The sequence below is a fragment of the Somniosus microcephalus genome, chromosome 26, assembly GCF_052327205.1.
Source record: "Somniosus microcephalus isolate GS21.2 chromosome 26, FLI_Smic_1.0, whole genome shotgun sequence".
In the NCBI taxonomy this organism is placed as follows: Eukaryota; Metazoa; Chordata; class Chondrichthyes; order Squaliformes; family Somniosidae; genus Somniosus; species Somniosus microcephalus.
Window position 1 is genome coordinate 10,791,540 of NC_141012.1, and position 19,908 is coordinate 10,811,447.

Here is a 19,908-nt window from a genome sequence, read left to right on the forward strand (position 1 = left end):
ACGAAGATCTCCTTTACAGCTTCCATTCAGAAACTTACTTTAAATCACTTATTGGATGAAAATTATCAAGTTAATATAAAAAATATAAATTTCCATGTAGTTCATCTACCAAAATCTTGTGGGCTATAAACCATTTTCTCTTTTGTCGTCTATCCTTTATTAATTTTTAAAATCTTCATTTACTTCTTGTTCTTATGATTTTTCTCAGCTTTTCTTTGCTTTGCCGGCCTTCAGATGAGACTTCAACCAAGACCTGTCAGCTGTGTCTCAGTGGGTCGCACCCTCACCTCTAAGTCAGAAGGTTGTGGGTTCAAGTCCCACTCCAGGGACTTGAGCACAAAAATCTAGGCTGACACTCCAGTGCAGTACTGAGGGAACGCCGCACTGTTGGAAGTGCCGTCTTTCAGATGAGACGTTAAATCGAGGCCCCATCTGCCCTCTCAGGTGGACGTAAAACTCCCATGGCACTATTTTGAAGAAGAGCAGGGGAGTTATCCCCGGTGTCCTGGGCTAATATTTATCCCTCAATCAACATCAATAAAAACATTATCTGGTCATTATCACATTGCTGTTTGTGGGAGCTTGCTGTGCGTGAATTGGTTGCGTTTCCCACATTACAACAGTGACTACACTTCAAAAAAAGTACCTCATTGGCTGTAAATCACTTTGGGACGTCCAGTGGTTGTGAAAGGCGCTATATAAATGCAAGTCTTACTTTCTTTCTCTTCTGCCTGTTCAAGTGGATGGAAAGCACCCTGTGACACTATTTGAGAAGCACTCATAGAAACGTAGAAGATAGGAGCAGGAGTCGGCCATTCGGCCCCTCGAGCCTGTTCCGCCATTCAATGCGATCATGGCTGATCATCCAAATTCAGTACCCGGTCCCTGCTTTCTCCCCATACCCCTTGATCCCTTTAGCCTTAAGAAATATATCTAACTCCTTCTTGAATATATTTAATGAATTGGCCTCAACTGCCTTCTGTGGTAGAGAATTCCACAGGTACACCACTCTCTGGGTGAAGAAATTCCTCCTCATCTCAGTCCTAAATGGCTTACCCCTTATCCTTAGACTGTGACCCCTGGTTCTGGACTCCCCGCCATCGGGAACAGCCTTCCCGCATCTAGTCTGTCTAGTCCTGTTAGAATTTTATAAGTTTCAATGAGATCCCCTCTCATTCTTCTAAACTCTAGCTAATATAAGCCTAATTGACCCAATCTCTCCTTATACGTCATTCCTGCCATCCCAGGTATCAGCCTGGTGAATCTTCGCTGCACTCTCTCCATGGCAAGAACATCCTTCCTCAGATAAGGCGACCAAAACTGCACACAATACTCAAGTTGTGGTCTCACCAAGGCCCTGTACAAATGTAGCAAGACATTCCTGCTCCTGTACTCGAATCCTCTCACTATGAAGGCCAGCATACCATTTGCCTTCTTAACCGCCTGCTGCACCTGCATGCTTACCTCAGATTTCCCTCTGACACCCGGCCAACATTCCTCTCGCAACCAACATCACCAAAAACAGATTAACTGGTCGGTCGCCTCACTGCTCTTTCTGGGACCCTGCTGGTGAGGAATGGCAGCCGCATTTGCCTAAAGAACGACACTCACTGCACTTCAAGGTTAAACGTTTTGATGCAACGAGCTATAAAACTGCAGGTCTGTCCTAGACTTCCACTCTCTCTGCCACATAAATCCTCAGTCCAGCAGGAATTCCTGTAATGCCCGAATCTTGAGTGGTGCTGTAATTAACTTCTCTGTTTGACTGTTTGCTGCGGCACGTGACTGCAGTAATTTCTTGGTGCTGTGCAGAAATTAAGTAGAAGCTCAACGAGTGGCTGCAGTCAGATACTACACAGTGGGACAAGTCGTAGTGTGCATAGTGCTGTGAGAGAACCAGCAGTCTTGGCAACGACATGGAGTAATGTGCCCTGTACACATAAAATTATTAAACGTATTTTCAAGTTTATTACAGAGACACCCAATAAGGCACTATAGCAAGTGATTGAAACAAAATGCAATGTAAAGCAAGAGACAAGTGCTGGTAGCCAATGTTTCCTGTAATTTATTTGGGAGGCTGCATGGCCCCTTTAAGGGGCTGCGCGGCCCATTCAAAATAGCCTGCATGTGCAGTTTTTCTATTTAAAAGCCAGCTGCGCGGGACCCCTGGAGTGCAGTGTGGCTACGCGGCCGTGCAGCTTAAAGGGAACGATGCTGATAACAGAGTTAGCAGTAGAATCATGGAATAGTACAGCACAGAAGGAGGCCATTCGGCCCATCGAGTCTGCGCCGGCTCTTTCGAGGAGCAATCCAGTTAGTCCCGCTCCCCCGCTCTTTCCCCATAGCCCTGCAAATTTTTCTCCTTCAACTGTTTATCCAATTCCCTTTTGAAGGCTATTATTGAATCTGTTTCCACCGCCCTATCAGGCAGCGCATTCCAAATCCTAACCACTCGTTGCGTAATGTACCTGCGATGTCGTCCCACGTTGGGGGCTGGGAGTTGTGCCTGGCAGTGCAATGCTCTGAATCAGGTGAAATAATTCTGAGTATTTCACAAGGTTTCTGGCTGTTGAGTTGGCAAGGTTTTGTGTAGCGTATAAAAAGTTTCGTGAAGAGTCTTTTTTTTATATATATACACATTTATCGTGAATATTTTGTGCTTATCAAGGCAAGGGACGATAGCATTGGGGGACGGTGTCGAAGGTCAGTATCATGTAATTCCAGATCAGATCAAATGCAGAGTAAAGCTCCCGTTGCCTCAACAACATGCATCAGTCCCAAACCCAGAAGACCACTGCAACAGTGTGACAATTTAAAGAAAGACTTGCATTTATATAGCGCCCTTCATGACCACCGGACGTCTCAAAGCGCTTTACAGCCAATGAAATACCTTTGAAGTGTAGTCACTGTTGTAATGTGGGAAACGGGGCAGCCAATTTGCGCACAGTAAGCTCCCACAAACAGCAATGTGATAATTTACCATTTCCCACATCCGCCATTCTGCGGCCTACCCCTGTATGATTACCAATTTTGTGCTGCTTAGTGTAGATTTATGTAGGCTGACCAGACATCCCAGTTTTCCAGGGACAGTCCCCGGATTTGGGACTGTGTATCCGGAAGAGTCCCCGGTTAAAAAATCTCGTCCCCGGTACTGAGTCTTTGATTTTTTTTTTCAATGCTAATGCACAGAAACCCGTTACTCGGAGATTCTCGGCCCATTTGAGTTCAGGAACGAATTCCTGGAGCAGGTTGAATGGAGGTGTCAATGGCAGCCCCGGCTTCCCACAATGCTGTGCGGCCCAGAAACGGCTCTATCTACAGCCGCACGGCACTGGAGGGGATTGAGTCACCTGGTCAGTGTTTCATCTAATGATGATTGGCCGGCAGGCGGGACCTTCAAATGAACGGGAGAACTCAAGGGAGTGGTGAGAGCTGGTGGGTGAGAGGATTTGATTTACTTTACCAATTCACCTGTATGGCGCATCATGGGTTTTTTTTATTGAATAAGGGAAGGCAAGTTCTAAATGCTCCCACACCGGGAAGAGGTTTGTGAATCTGAAATCTTTTGAGACAGAGGGTGTTTCATGGAAAATCCCAGTCTGTTGGGAACAGATTTAAAGTTGGGAAATTAAAATTTAGGTTATTCGGGGACGAGCGCTATTGCCAGAACGCATGCAAGATTTGTGATTCGGTGCATCTCAGCTCCGCAGCCACGCAGCTGTCTGCCGGCCCTGCACAGCCCAGGACCGTCTTTTCCCATGTGAAATTTGGAACTGTGAATCGGCCGCACAGTTTGTTAAAGGGGCCGCGCACCCAAAAACAATTGTGGGGGAACATTGTGTCCCTGGATTTTGGTTTTGAAAATATGGTCACCCTGTGTCAGTACCACTGGTTGTCCCTTACATTGAGACACATAATTCCCTTTAACTTACCTGTTGGGGCCATTGCCCCGTTAAGGCGCGCCCTAGCGCGCTGGCGTCACGTCACGTATGACGTGATGTGCGTGCGCCGGCACAGCCCGGCCTAGCGTCTTCGGCCTCAACGGCCAGCCGACAGGAGCGACGCAATCTTCCGCGGCAAGCACCGGCACAGCCCGGCCTCCCGACTTCGGCCTCAATGGCACAACGCGCATCACGTGACGCCCTAAGCGCGGGAAACGCGAGCAACGTGATGACGTCACGACACAAATGCGATGACGTCATCACGCTCCCCACAGGACTGCGAACTCAGTCCTCATGGAGTCCCCGCTGGGACAAGACCTACACCACGGTGCTCCTACAGTCAGCCATCTTACCTGCTATCTTACCTGCTGTAATTAGCCTATTCCTGTAAATAAACAACTTATTTATACTTCGTCGAAGTCAAACTCTCTTATTTAGTGGTGATCTACACGAACCGCTACAACCCTAAATTTAGGGCAGTTTTGTTGTCTGGGCCCAATGCTTACTAGGAGCTAGGTTGAGATTATCCAAGTGCGTTGTGTTATACTTTAAGGAAATGGGACCATGCGGTGGTGTAATGTTTTGGAACAGCAACACGGTTCATTCTTGGCAGACACGGTCTGATCTCAGCCTCGCTGAGGTAGGGAGGTTCCGAAACGGGGGACATGGGGTGCAGTTTGGGGAGGCGCAGGCATCTTCCCGTGAATTTGGAAAGGAAGCATTAGAGGGGAATTCCTCCATGGGCCAGTCTCATGTTCTTCTGACCCGCAATGGAGAAGGGTCAGGAGCAGGTCAGTCATTCACACACAGCTCAGTTGAAGATGGCGCGTGGCCTGGGGATCACGGGAAACAAAAGAGAAAAACGGGACTATGAAATAGGGGATTCCCTCAGGTATCACCTTCGGCGCTTAAACAGATTGCGCCACACTCACCGTGGCAGGTGCTAACTGCAAATCCAATCCGTTTTTGAGAACGGTCGAAGACTACGTAGAACCCCTCCATGATGACGGCGCCCATCACGGTTCCTGTGGTAGATTGGGAGATGGCAAACTTATAGCAGTCATCCTGAGAAGTGGCTACATCTTCCACCGGACGCAGATATTGCTGTGAGTAAAAGAAAGGAAGAATCGGAAGTCAATCACGTGCTGACCACTGGGATGAGATTGGCCAAACTTACTTCATTTAGAACCCTCATAGCCAGCATTGAGAGTGGCAACTTTCATCTCCTTAACCATGGGCTGGACTGGGAAACTCCCCCAATAGCTATGCTGAACTTTACAAGTCAGGAACATCACAGCTTCAATATCCTGCTCTGTGCCGCGTCGAAGCTGTGATAAAGATGCTGCAATGGACCTGGGCACACCTGGGTTAGGTAGCATAAAATTAGCCAGGGTTCCCGCTGTTGATCGCTCTGCAGTTCAATGGATGCGAGATGAGGATAGATTCGAGCTTGACAGTGATCGTCTCTGCAATTTAATAACCTGCCAAAATTGACCGTCTTGACTCGCCATCCTTGAAGAGCAAGGGAACATTATGGAGTGAGAAATCTTCGAGTTCTTAGCAGCAGTGAAATCTCTTCATTGAATCTACAGGCCCTCGTAGAGGGTTTTCCTATTGTTAGGAACGCTGCCGTTGCTCCTGCCCTTCATACTGTTCTCTTCCTTTACTTCATTATCCAGCAGAAGACACTCGCAAATCTCACTGCCGGCCGATTTATGAAAAGCGAAAGAGAAAATAAACGTGAAGAGAGCGGAGAGAAGGCTAGATTAATGGTTCCAGGTCTGACGAAAGGTCGTCAGCCTGAAACGTTAACTCTCTCTCGCCCCACCCCCTCACAGACGCTGCCTGACCTGCTGAGCATTTCCAGTATTCTCGGTTTCGATTTCAGATTTGCAGGATCCGCAGCATTTAGCTCTTGCTCTATTTATGGTGCGTGGCCATCCCCGGGACCTGTGTGATGGACGTAGGTTGTCACGTTTAATCATAGAAACATAGAAGATAGGAGCAGGAGTAGGCCATTCAGCCCCTCGAGCCCGCTCCGCCATTTAATGAGATCATGGCTGATCATCCAAATTCAGTACCCTGTCCCATATCCCTTGATCCCTTTAGCCTTAAGAAATATATCTAACTCCTTCTTGAATATATTTAATGAATTGGCCTCAACTGCCCTCTGTGGTAGAGAATTCCACAGGTTCACCACTCTCTGGGTGAAGAAATTCCTCCTCATCTCTGTCCTAAATGGCTTACCCCTTATCCTTAGACTGTGACCCCTGGTTCTGGACTCCCCCACCATCGGGAACATCCTTCCTGCATCTAATCATGATGTTAGTTTGGCTCAAACCTACAGCTGAGGACTGCAAAAAAATAACTCGCACCCAGGATCGATCCAATGGCGCGAGCTCTGGTGAGCTGGATGTTCAACCGATGAAAAACAATCTCATTATTAAGGAAAGGTTAAATGGATTAGATGTTAGAATTGAGAGGAAGAAAGGAACAGCTTGTAGTGTCGCGCTGACTTACTTGCGGCAGGATAGTGATTTGGAAAGATTGATTGGTGGCTTCCCCCATGAGGTAGAGCGATATTGTTGGGAAGATGTGCCAAGGCGTGGTGCCAACCTGCCAGCAAACCAGCTGCTCACCCAACCAGAAACCATCGGGGAACTTCTCCGTCTGTCAACAGGAAAAAAAAAATTAAAAAATGACGGTAGTAATGATGATCATGAATATTTCACTATCCCAGGAGTCTTTAAGCAAGAGCAGATGTTGTACAAGTTTCCAAATACCATTATTTATCATTTGAAACATACATATGCGTGATGTATATATTCAGATCTGGCACAAGGGAGTCTGTCCACTGCTAATTCACAGGAGACGTGCAGACGAGGAAGGCCATTTGGCTCATCCATCCAGAAAGAACCAGCAATCGTGCCCCCATCACAGCGTTCAACTATTTCTTAAACGAGTCCAAGTTTTTCTTTCTCCGAATACCCTATTCAGGAAGGTCCCTTCCAGGTGTTCATCACGCTTTGTGTGAAGAGGAACCTCCTCATATCAGTCAGTTTGAACATCTCCTCCTGTTGTCCTTTTATCACAAGCTTCATTTGAAGTGGTGTTCAGGACTGTCTACTACCTTATACACCACCTGTGAGGTCATTTCTTGGTCTTCCAAGGGCAAAAAACCTAAGTTTCTCTCATCTTTCCTTGTAAGTCAGCCATTTTGATGTTAGGGACCAGTCTGGTCATTATCACATTGCTGTTTGTGGGAGCTTGCTGTGCGCAAATTGGCTGCCGCGTTTCCTACATTACAACAGTGACTCCACTTCAAAAAAAGTACTTCATTGGCTGTAAAGCGCTTTGAGACGTCCAGTGGTCGTGAAAGGCGCTATAGAAATGCAAGTCTTTCTTTCTTTCTCTTCACAGCCTCCAGGACATGAATGTCTTCCTCTATGTCTCAGTAGCCAGACTGGACCCGCTGGTGCGGTCAGACCAGCGCACTGTACGGTTTACATAAGAACATAAGAAATAGGAGCAGGAGTAGGCCAATCGGCCCCTCGAGCCTGCTCCACCATTCAATAAGATCGTGGCTGATCTGATCTTAACCTCAAATCTTCTATCACTCTCCATCCCACCCGAACCCATGTGATCTCCCAGGAGAGGTGAAAAACCAGATAAAAAACCCCAATGGCCAATTTGGGAGAAAAAATCTGGGAAATTCCTCTCCGACCCATCTAGGCGATCGAAACTCTTCCAGGAGATCACTCTGTCCCTATATTTTCTACAGTACTTACCTTCTGTAAAGGCGATCTCCACCCCAGCCAGGAACAGGAATAAAACCATCTCCTGAAATCTAACACTGAATTAGAACACAAGAAGTAGGAGCAGAACCAGGCTACACGGCCCCTGGGCCCGCTCCACTACCCACAGGGCCATGACCATTCCGAACCTAGGCTCATGTCCAATTTCCTGCCCGCTCCCCGTAACCCTTAATTCCCTTGACTTCCTTCACCTTGCACTGATTTGGCTATATCATTCACCATTGCTAACTCCTGCACTGTAACAATCGGGCATGTTGAGCAGCGAGCCTGCAAATACCCCGAGGGTGCTTCCAACCTCACCTCTGGCTAATTCAGTACCATTCATGGAGTACGTATCCTGCCCATTATTTTTCTCCCAAAGTAAGGCATTTTACACTTTGCCACTGGCTCACCCACATACATATTTTAGCTCCTCTGTAGGTCCTTGTGTGCCTCTTGGGATCAGGCTGCCCCTTCGAGTTCCGTATTATCGGCCAGTTTGACCAGTTTGCTTTTCCATGATTTCAGGGCTGTTGCTTTCTTCAATTCTGTTTCGACTTAATTTCCTCAGAAGTTACTTTCTCCAATAAAGAGATCAATCTTCCACCAACCGTGAAGACAGAACGAAGCCTGAGATCATGGAAAATCCTCAGTGCACAAAGAGATTCCCTAACGTCATGGACCTGACAGTCCAATCCACCAAGAATTTTTAAAAGAACGTGCGGCTGTGACTTCAAGCGAGTCACACTTGGGAATCATCCTTATTACTACTCAAGGTGGTACAGCAAAACTTCATTCCTAAAGGCCTGGAAATCTCCCCCAAAATAGTGTCTGCAGCACTCCCTCTCGTCGTATTGTATTGTCTGTGATCTGCAGTTAAAGGAAGAAATAAGAAAGACTTGCATTTCTATAGCGCCTTTCATGACCTCAGGACATCCGTTTTACAGCCAATGAGGTACTTTTTGAAGTGTAGTCACTGTTGTAATGTAGGAAACGTGGCAGTTTGCACACAGCAAGCTCCCACAAACAGCAATGTGATAATGACCAGATAATCTGTTGTTGTGCTGATTGAGGGATAAATATTGGCCCAGGACACCGGGGAGAACTCCCCTGCTCTTCTTCGATATAGTGCCAAAGGGATCTTTCACGTCCACCCGAGAGGGCAGACGGGGCCTCGGTTTAACATCCCATCTGAAAGTTACTGTGTATTAAGTGTCCACTGTAATGTGTTGCATTGTCATCATTGGCCAGATTCTATAAATTATTTTTCTCCATGTCTCCTACAAACGCTGACTCATGCTGGGGTAAAATTACACGGATGCTGGTTGCCATCCTGTATCTCAGCCAAGTGCCTTTCTTCATTCAGTAAGCCTGGACAGCTAATGATTGCAGTATAATCAGCCATGAGGGTCATCGCAGTATGAGTCCATTCCTATCCTGACTTAATATCAGCCATGCTTATTTACCAGCAGAAGTCAGTGGAAAATGATCGCGAGGAAACCCTGGTGGATTTCCACCCCCCCCCCCCACCTGCCCCTCCTCCTAGCCATCGGAGGCCAATTGTAGTGTCTCTATCTTTGCCTGTTTGGGATCAGCTAACTCCGCAACAAAGATCAAGCCTAGAACTTTCTAAGGCCACTATTCAAAAACGGTGGTAGAGAGAAAACGGGGAATTACAGACCGGTAAGCCTGACATCGGTGGTGGGGAAAATGCTAGAGTCCATTACAAAAGATGTAATAGCAGAGCACTTGGAAAACAGTGACGGGATCGGACAAAGTCAACATGGATTTACAAAAGGTAAAGCGTGCTTGACTAATCTACTGGAATTTTTTGAGGATGTAACTGGTAAAATAGATAAGGGAGAACCAGTGGATGTGGTGTAGTTGGACTTTCAGAAGGCTTTTGATAAGGTCCCGCATAAGAGATTAGCGTGTAAAGTTAAGGCACATGGGATTGGGGGCAAGGTATTGACTTGGATAGAGAACTGGTTGGCAGACAGAAAGCAAAGAGTTGGAATAAACGGGTCTTTTTCCGAGTGGCAGGCAGTGACTAGTGGGGTACCGCAGGGATCGGTCCTTGGACCCCAGCTATTCACAATATATATTAATGATCTAGACAAGGGAATTAGGTGTAATATCTCTAAATTTGCAGATGACACAAAGCTGGGTGGGCGTGTGTGCTGTGAGGAGGATGCCGAGAAACTCCAGGATGATTTGGACAGGTTGGGTGATTGGGCAAAAGCATGGCAGATGCAATATAACGTGGATAAATGTGAGGTTATCCACTTTAGTGGCAAAAAGAGGAAGGCAGATTATTATCTGAATGGCAATAGATTGGGAAAAGGAGAAGTGCAACGAGACCTGGGTGTCCTTGTGCACCAGTCGCTGAAGGTAAGCATGCAGGTGCAGCAGGCGGTTAAGAAGGCAAATGGTACGTTGGCCTTCGTAGCGAGAGGGTTTGAGTACAGGAACAAGGATGTCTTGCTGCAGTTGTACAGGGCCTTGGTGAGACCACATCTTGAGTATTGTGTGCAGTTTTGGTCGCTTTATCTGAGGAAGGATGTTCTTGCCATGGAAGGAGTTCAGCGAAGATTCACCAGGCTGATACCTGGGATGGCAGGAATGACGTATGAGGAGAGATTGGGTCGATTGGGCTTGTACTCGCTGGAGTTTAGAAGAATGAGAGGGGATCTCATTGAAACTTATAAAATTCTGACAGGACTGGACAGACTAGATGCAGGAATTATGTTCCCGATGGTCGGGGAGTCCAGAACCAGGGGTCACAGTCTAAGGATAAGGGGTAGGCCATTTAGGACAGAAATGAGGAGGAATTTCTTCACCCAGAGAGTGGTGAACCTATGGAATTCTCTACCACAGAAGGCAGGAGAGGCCAATTCAGTAAATATATTCAAGAAGGAGTTGGATATATTTCTTAAGGCTAAAGGGATCCAGGGGTATGGGGAGAAAGCAGGGACAGGGTGCTGAAATTGGATGATCAGCCATGATCGCATTGAATGGCGGAGCAGGCTCAAGGGGCCGAATGGCCTACTCCTGCTCCTATCTTCTATGTTTCTATGTTTAACACTGCGGTATAATTAGAGTGCATGCGCCTATGAAGGAATCATAGATTGATACAGCACAGAAGTCCATTCGGCCCATCGCGCCTGTGCTAGCTCTGTGAAAGAGCTCTCCAATTAGTCCCACTCCCCTGCCCTTTCCCCATAGCCCTGCAAATGTTTCCCCTTGAAGGGAAGAAGTATAAATACTTATGGAGAGAAATAAAAGGTTTAGGAACATAGGAACAGGAGGAGGCCATTGAGCCCCTCGAGCCTGTTCTGCCATTCAATGAGATGGTGGCTGATCTGCGACCTAACTCCATATACCCAGCTTTGCCCCATGTCCCTTCATAGCTTTGGTAACAAAAATCTATCAATCTCCGATTTAAAATTGACAATTGATCTAGTATTAGTTGCCGTTTGCAGAAGGGAGTTCCAAACTTCTACCACCCTTTGTGTGTAGAAGTGTTTCCTAACTTCACTCCTGAAAGGTCTGGCTCTAATTTTTAGACTATGCCCCCTCCCCAACCCCCACCCCGAGTCCTAGGCTTAAAAGGAAAGAAAGTTGATGCATTCTTTTAAGAAACAATACTTAACAGAAGACGCGGCTTTGATGGATTTCACTGCGGCCTGGAACACCTTCTTGGGCAGCCTGAGGTTGGTGGTTCCACTGTCTACGATGCTCTTGTCGTAGTTATACTGAAGAAAATCACAAGGTGAAACAGGACAGAGGCAATGAGTTTCGAGTCAAACACATAATGAGCAGCTGAGAGTAAGTGAGTAGACAGTAGTTCAGTTCAGATCGTATGACAGTGAGAGCCACACAAGTGGTATACAGACATTGTCCAGACCCTGACTATTACAAGCTTTTACTCAATCTCAGCTATCATCATGTTATATATAAGTTATACAAAACGTTATCATCTCTTCTTGTCAATTCACAGTATTTTATTTTATTGAGCATAAATTCAGTGTCAGAATGTGATTGTAGTGAGTTCCAGCACAATGCTGGATGTTTGTTTCAGTGTGTGGGGAAGGTGTTGCAGTGTGTGGTTCAGTGTATGTGTGTGGTTCAGTGTGCGGCGTGTGGTTCGGTGTGCGGCGTGTGGTTCGGTGTGCGGCGTGTGGTTCGGTGTGCGGTTCGGCGTGCGGCGTGTGGTTCGGTGTGCGGTTCGGCGTGCGGCATGTGGTTCGGCGTGTGGTTCGGCGTGCGGTTCGGTGTGCGGCATGTGGTTCGGCGTGCGGCGTGTGGTTCGGCGTGCGGCGTGTGGTTCGGCGTGCGGTGCGGCGTGTGGTTCGGCGTGCGGCGTGTGGCGCGGCGTGTGGTGCGGCGTGTGGTTCAGCGTGCGGTTCGGCGGGCGGCATGCGGTTCAGTGTGCGGCGTGCGGCATGCGGTTCAGTGGGCGGCGTGCGGTTCAGTGGGCGGCGTGCGGTTCAGTGTGTGGGGATTTCTCACCTCCTTACAGTCCAGATTCAGGTCCTGTCCATTGATCTCAATCTTTACTATAATGACCTCGTAGTACCACTCCTTCCTGATTGGAGTGAACCAGATGTTGCCCAGATACAGGGAAGAGTCAACGCCACCTATGATCTACAACATGGTGGGGAGAAAGCGAAAAATAGTCAAGAGTATTCCATAAAGCCACCCCTTACCTCAGCAACACACCTGCATGTTGTACTTCAATATATCGGTTCCTATCTGCGGTCAACACTCGTGGCTACTTCATAAACTTTATTCCCTCTGATGGCTGATAATGAGTTAGGCACCATCTCTTGTACTGAGCCATACATCGGAGGCCATTCAGCCCCTCGAACCTGTTCCGCCATTCAATTAGATCGTGGCTGATCTGCACCTTTACTCCATCTCCTCCATACAGACCAGAAGGTCCCAAGTTCCGTTGCCTGTTCTGGGTTTTGGGTTAGTTGATCTCAAGCCAAGCAGCAGAAGGAGGATAACAATTGGCTTTTGCCTGCTCTAGGCGAGAGAAATCAGGGCTGCCACACTTGATCTGCAGCCAGCAGGTGCCTGGTGAGGAGGGTTCTGACCTCCCTCCAACCCACAGTCTACCAACACTCATGATCTAGACTTACACATTAAGAGTGGCCAAATTGGGCATGGTAGTGGAGGGCAGCTGGCATCTGCGGGACTATACTTCAGTTGGAGTCACTTCCTTTTCAGAAGAGGAAGGAAGAACACTGGAAAGAGGGAGAGAAATCCTTCCGAGAGAGTGTTCTCAATGGGTAACATTCTGAAATGGTTTTCTTGAGGGGTGCTAATGGATGCCAGTCGTCGGACTACTATGGCCAGCTCAGCAAATTAGACCTTCAGCACATGGTACCGCCGACGGGTAGGACGTGGGTCTGAGTTCACGATTCTCCACAGGAGGAGCGCCTGGGCTCAGCCACCCTGTTGTGAGCAGCATTCAAGCAGGGGGAACAAGAGGCTCCCTCACGGAGAGGGACGGGACGGCCATGCACCTTGGGCACGCAGCGGAAGCCGTGCGAGGGGATGTCCAGCACCCTTTCGCCTGGCAATGGTGCGCGGTTTAAGGAAACTAGCGGGGCGGTAGGAAGCAGACAGTAAAATTCAAAAAGGTCCTGTTGAAGAATTACGTTCAAAATGCTAACCTGCCTTTTTCTGTCAGATGCCAGCTGATTTAATTTCAGATTACCTACAATCACTTCTAGCCTACAAATTAGACTTGTACACTTGATTTCTGCAATGCAATGCACCAGGTTAAGGCAGTACTAGCATAAGGTAATGGAAATTCAGACAGATATGCCAAGCACAAATTTTCTTGTTGACCAAGTACGAGACAGATAGAAACGTCTGTTTTCAGTATCTCTCGCCTGTGTCTCAGAATTTGTCTTCGCAATTATTTCACTGACAAGTCCACCTCTTGGCGGGGAAGCCTGGGCGTTTTGCCGAACTAGGTTACATGCTTGAGGAATTACTGGTTTTTCCCTGAACAACCGATCGCAGGCGTGCATTATTGCTAGCCTGTCTAAACACGGAAGGTGCGAGGGAGGAGGGCGTTTACACTCACCATGCTCCCTCCCACAGATGAGGCAGTGTCTGTGTCGTTCAACGAGAAACCCGCTCCGCACAGCTGCAGCGAGAAGATGTTGGGGACCTGGGTCTGCTTCACCAGCGAATCGAAGAAGGGTTCCAAGTTTTCGTCGGGCTGTGGAGAGATTAATGGCGGGTGGGGGGCAGACAAGGTCAGGAGTTGAGCAACGCCTCAACAGTGAAACTATTCTTTAAAAAAAAATCATAGCAGCTGACGTAAGAAAACTACTAGGCACTTGGTCTAAGCGTTAAACAAGGCTTTAATCAACTGTTTTACAACATGGAGGTCTAGTTGTGTCCTTCACTAGTTCCTGTTAAGAATGTCCTGCACAAGCTGGGCCCATGCCCGAGTATTTATACTCTCCCTGGACATCGACACCCGCAGGCCGCTCAGTATTATTTCATAAGTCTTTCTTTCAAGAATGACTGATTCATGTCAGCAGCCAAAGCAAGTTTTCGACTGTGCAAATTGGAACATTAAAGAGGTCCAGGACACATCAACGATTCCCAAATCATGATAGGAACATGTGAAGGAATGTAGGAACAGGAGGAGGCCATTCAGCCCCTCCAGCCTGTTCCGCCAGTCAGTTAGATCATGGCTGATTTGTGTCTTAACTCCAGCTACCCGCCTTGGTTCCGTTACCCTTAGTTGATGATACCTGTGATTACAGAGCATCCAAGACTGGCAATACCAACACAAGATTTAAAAAGGGCACAGAAAAACAGTCTTAAACAAGCAAAGAATCATAGATCTTTCTGTATCTGCAACACCCGAGGAGAGGAATAACAAGCAGGGTCAGTGGAAGGAAAGGAATGTTGACTGGGTCGATAAAATAATCATGAGTGGGGTACACGAGTTTGAGAACTCGCCTGTTTTCAAGCAGCTTTAATGCTCACCCTGCAACAACAAAAACAACTTGTATTTATATAGCGCCTTTAACGTAGTAAAACGTCCCAAGGTGCTTCACAAGAGTATTTTAAGACAAAAAATTTGACACCGATCCACATAAGGATAAGTTAGGGCAGGTGACCAAAAGCTTGGTCAAAGAGGTAGGTTTTAAGGAGCGTCTTAAAGGAGGAAAGAGAGGTAGCGAGGCGGAGAGGTTTAGGCAGGGAATTCCAGAGCTTAGGGCCCAGGCAACAGAAGGCACAGCCACCAATGGTTGAGCGATTATAATCAGGGATGCTCAAGAGGGCAGAATTAGAGGAGCGCAGTTATCTCGGGGTGGGGGGTTGCGGTTGTGGGGCTGGAGGAGATTACAGAGATAGGGAGGGGCGAGGCCATGGAGGGATTTGAAAACAAGGATAAGAATTTTGAAATTGAGGCGTTGCTTAACCAGGAGCCAATGTAGGTCAGCGAGCACAGGGGTGATGGGCGAACGGGACTTGGTGCGAGTTAGGACACGGGCAGCCGAGTTTTGGATGACCTCAAGTTTACATAGGGTGGAATGCGGGAGGCCAGCCAGGAGTGCGTTGGAATAATCAAGTCTAGAGGTAACAAAGGCATGGATGAGGGTTTCAGCAGCGGATGAGCTGAGGCAAGGGCGGAGACGGGCGATGTTACAGAGGTGGAAATAGGCGGTCTTAGTTATGCTGTGGATATATGGTCGGAAGCTCATTTCAGGGTCAAATATGACACCAAGGTTGCGAACAGTGTCGTAACAGCAGTAAAGAAGAAAGACTTACATTTATATAGCGCCTTTCATGACCACCGGACGTCTCAAAGCGCATTACAGCCAATGAAGTACTTTTGGAGTTTAGTCACTGTTGTAATGTGGGAAACGCGGCAGTCAATTTGCGCAAAGTAAGCTCCCACAAACAGCAATGTGATAATGACCAGATAATCCGTTTTTGTTATGTTGATTGAGGGATAAATATTGGCCCCAGGACACCAGGGATAACTCCTCTGCTCGTCTTCGAAATAGTGCCGTGGGATCTTTTACATCCATCCGAGAGAGCAGACGGGGCCTCGGTTTAACGTCTCATCCAAAAGACAGCACCTCTGACAGTGCAGCACCCCCTCAGCACTGCACTGAAGTGTCAGCCTAGATTTATGTGATCAAGTCCCTGGAGTGGGACTTGAACCCACAACCTTCTGACTCCGAGGCGAGTGTAAGCAGAGAAGAGAGCATATATCCCTTTATACCCCGTGCAGGCGTCACCATTGGTGGGGCAAATTCCTTAGTTTCCAGTGCCCCTGCCCAAGTAGGCTGGGCTCGGTCAAGGTATACACGGCTGCACTTGGAACCAGAAGACAAAATCTAACAAATTAGGCTCTCGCGGATCTTTACAGCGCTGATCATTTTTAATTTCAAATCCCAGGAATCGACATTAATGCAATACTTTCCAGGCTTGACACTCAATGAAGCCCAGAGATCCCCCTGCCCCGCCCCGCCTCTCCCCTGCCCCGCCCTGCCCCCCCCCCGCCCCTCCATGCTGCATTTACTCCTAAAGGGTGCACACTTCCCGTTCACAAACTTTCCACAACTTCCTGTTGTCATGATTTTGGGAAACACTTTTCTGTCAACACTTCCCATTTAATTTTGAGATGTATTTCTCGGCTTTGGATTGGATTGGATTTGAATTGAACTGGGCTGGTGGTTTGGATCAGATTGGATTTGAACTGACCAACATCTATCTTCTATCTTATATATATAAAAGGATACTTCTGTCTGTCATTCCGTCTGTCTGTCTGTCTTGAATTAACTCGAAAGTTATAGAGCGTACCTACACGTGCGTTACATCGAAAGAAAGCTGACGATTCCAGAACCGTCCTAAGCGTATTTACGTTTCGGCTGGACAAAAATTGTTCGCGCGTTATGCACAAAACCATCAAAATTAAACTCATTGTCTGCTAAGTAGCATTGATTGACTGACGTCAAGGTCGACCAATCCTGTGCCGGCACGATTGACCAATCCTACAGTTCAGTCGCCTGATGGTTGGCCAATCGCTGCGTCTGTGGGCGGGACTAATGCTTTTCAACTCAGGCATCGGGCAGCCATTGCTTCACTACTTCCAGCTCAAACTCTGCTAATCCAGCTTCGAAAAAGTTAGTATCTCTTTTAAAAATTGCATAACATTTACCAAAAACGTTTTATAAGTACTTTCACTTTCATCTTTGAAGCTATTAAAAGTAGAAATGTTGCCTGGCAGCAGATTCACACAGGGACAGACAGCCAGGCCCCAAAGCCTGGGACTCGATTTAAACCGCCCGGCCCAAAACAGCCCTGGCAAAGCCGGGCTCCCCCAGCTAGTATTGTATGTAAAACATATGATTGTGCAGAACGTGGGACCCCTTGCGCACACCATAGGCAAAAAAGTGAGAAGCCCACAAACAAACAAAACCAAGATCTTCCATACGCAATATCTGAGAACCCCTAATGGGGAGACCCCTCAAAGGCGATGAACAAGCCCACCCACTTCCCCCATAGCTTGAAAGCTTGGAAGCTTCAGCTCTTCAAACTCTCTGGAGGCCCGTTAGTGGCTGATTCCTAGTTGGTGCAAAAACGTTGCTCCCTGATTGGTCAAAATCCATCAATCAGGATGCAATGTCTTCTAGTCACTTGGTCCGGGAAGTTTAAAAGAGTTGAATCTGAAATCAGCTTTGCGTAGAAGCAAGCAATGAAGAAGGGTGCTGGGAGGCTGGATAGAAGGATCTTGCAGGCTGGATTTGGCCTATAGAACATATCTTAGAAGGAAAGAAAAGAAAGAATTGCATTTATATAGCGCCTTTATATTTATATAGTGGCTCAGTGGGTAGCACACCCTTGAGTCAGAAGTTTGTGGGTTCAAGTCCCACTCCAGAGACTTGAGCACATAAAGCTAGGCTGACACTCCAGTGCAGTGCTGAGGGAGTGCTGCACTGTCAGAGGTGCCGTCTTTCGGATGAGATGTTAAACCGAGGTCCACGTCTGCTCTCTCAGGTGGATGTAAAAGATCCCATGGCACTATTTCGAAGAAGAGCAGGGGAGTTATTACATACGAACACAGAGCAAGAGTAGGCCACTCGGCCCTTCGAGCCTGCTCCGCCATTCAATAAGATCATGGCTGATCCGATTACTCCACATTCCTGCCTACCCTCCGATAACCTTTCACCCCCTTGCTTACCAAGAATCTATCTACCTCTGCCTTAAAAATATTCAAAGACTCTGCTTCCACCGCCCTCTGAGGAAGAGAGTTCCAAAGACTCACGACCCTCTGTGAGAAAAAAATTCTCCTCATCTCTGTCTTAAATGGGCGACCCCTTAGTTTTAAACAGTGACCCCCAGTTCTAGATTCTCCCACAAGAGGGAACATCCTCTCCACATCTACCCTGTCCAGACCCCTCAGGATCTTATATGTTTCAATCAAGTCACCTCTTATCCTTCTAATCTCCAGCAGATATTCTTGGTGTCCTGGGGCCAATATTTATCCCTCAACCAACATAACAAAAACAGATTATCTGGTCAGTGTCATGTTTGTCGGAGCTTGCTGTGCGCAAATTGGCTGCCGTGTTTCCTACATTACAGCAGTGACTACACTTCAAAAAAGTACTTCATTGGCTGTAAAGCGCTTTGAGACCTCCTGAGGTCATGGAAGGCGCTATAGAAATGCAAGTCTTTCTTTTTCTTTCTTTTCTTTTACAACCCCAGGACGTCCCAAAGCACTTTACAGCCAATGATGTACATTTTTGAAGTGTAGTCACTGTTGTCATGCAGGAAATGTGGCAGCCAATATTCGCACAGTAAGATCCCACAAACAGCAATGAGATAATGACCAGATAATCTGTTTTCTCTTTTAGTGATGTTGATTGAAGGATAAATATTGGCCCAGGACACCGGGGATGACGCCCCTACTCTTAGACAGCCCGAAGGAGACCCCTGATTTCAGCTCTACGACTGGAGCCTGATCTGACCCAGGTTCATGGGGGAGGAAAGCATTCCTCTCTCTCTGCAGGCCGCGATGGTTTTCGGTGAAATTAATTTGTGCCTTTGAGCCGAGTTCCGAGCCGGTGTAATTCCATAGCACAAAAAAAGTTCACAAATTGGGAAAGTAATTGGATGGCCTAACTGAGCAAGGCCATCGGGATGCCAAAGGAAGCATTTAAAGGGGCACTGGCCTTCATGAAAATGTGTTTAGCAAATGTTTTCTCATGGAGGGAGGGAGCAGACTTTAAAGAGCTGGCCATCTTAATTAACACAATGAGGTTGTGCAAGAGCAGAATCATAGAATTTGACATCACAGAAGGAGGCTACTTGACTCATCATAACGTGTGCCAGCTCTCGGAACGATCTATTCACAGTCCCATTCCCTATCCTTTCCCCGTATACTTTCATTTTTTAATTTTTGTAAATATTTATCCAGTGTCCTTTTACAAGTTATTCTGGATTCTGCTTCCCTTACTGTTCCTAGTTGAACATTCCGGCCTAGAAATTCAGTGCCCTTAGCGCCGATTTTGTGGCGCTAGAGGGCCTAGCGCTGCAATTGGCGCCGGCGCCGAAATTGCCTGGGGCCCTTCCGCCGCGGTAGACCGGTAGCGCTGCGCCGGCACCGATGACGTCATCGGTGTGCGCAGCGTCCCGGTTGCCATGCCGACGGGCCCCAGCGCCGAAATTCAGTTGCGGCCGCCTCGCCCGTGGCAGCCGCAACTAAGACTCTGGCAACAGAGTCTTACATGACTTTGCGCCGGCGCATTAAAGGCCCCGCGGCGGCCGGCCGCTTTCCCGCCGGCCGCCTGGCCGCAGCTCCCTCCCCGGACTTCCCCCCCCCCCCCCCCCCGGAACAGAAGCAAGCCCGGCACTTGTCCGAGGTGCCGGGCTCATTTTTACAATGATTTTCGCGGGCCGCGGCCGGGTGCAGGCAGCTCCTCCTTAAGGGAAGGAGGAGGCCTGCACTTCCCGAACCTGCCGCACCGCAGCGGGCGCCGCAGCGCCGGAATAGCGCCGATATTCAGCGCGTAGCGCCAGTTTTCAGGCGCAAACAGCTCTCAGCAGCGCCGGCAGCCGTTTGGGCGCAGAACTATTGAATTTTTGGCCCGCCCAGCGCGACTTAGCTCCGGCACTAACTT

At 47.9% G+C, this 19,908-nt stretch overlaps 1 protein-coding gene across 1 annotated transcript in view; it reads right to left on the reverse strand.

Annotated features, from left to right (window-relative positions):
- Positions 1 to 19,908, reverse strand: part of bace1 (beta-secretase 1) — a 145,049-nt gene that overhangs the window by 4,961 nt on the left and 120,180 nt on the right. The window contains exons 4-8 of the mRNA XM_085967824.1: positions 13,839 to 13,976; positions 12,248 to 12,382; positions 11,389 to 11,490; positions 6,462 to 6,611; positions 4,874 to 5,045 (exon numbers count right to left, since the gene is read on the reverse strand). Coding sequence (XP_085823950.1) covers positions 4,874 to 5,045; positions 6,462 to 6,611; positions 11,389 to 11,490; positions 12,248 to 12,382; positions 13,839 to 13,976 — 697 coding nt within the window. The remainder of the gene's footprint in view (positions 1 to 4,873; positions 5,046 to 6,461; positions 6,612 to 11,388; positions 11,491 to 12,247; positions 12,383 to 13,838; positions 13,977 to 19,908) is intronic.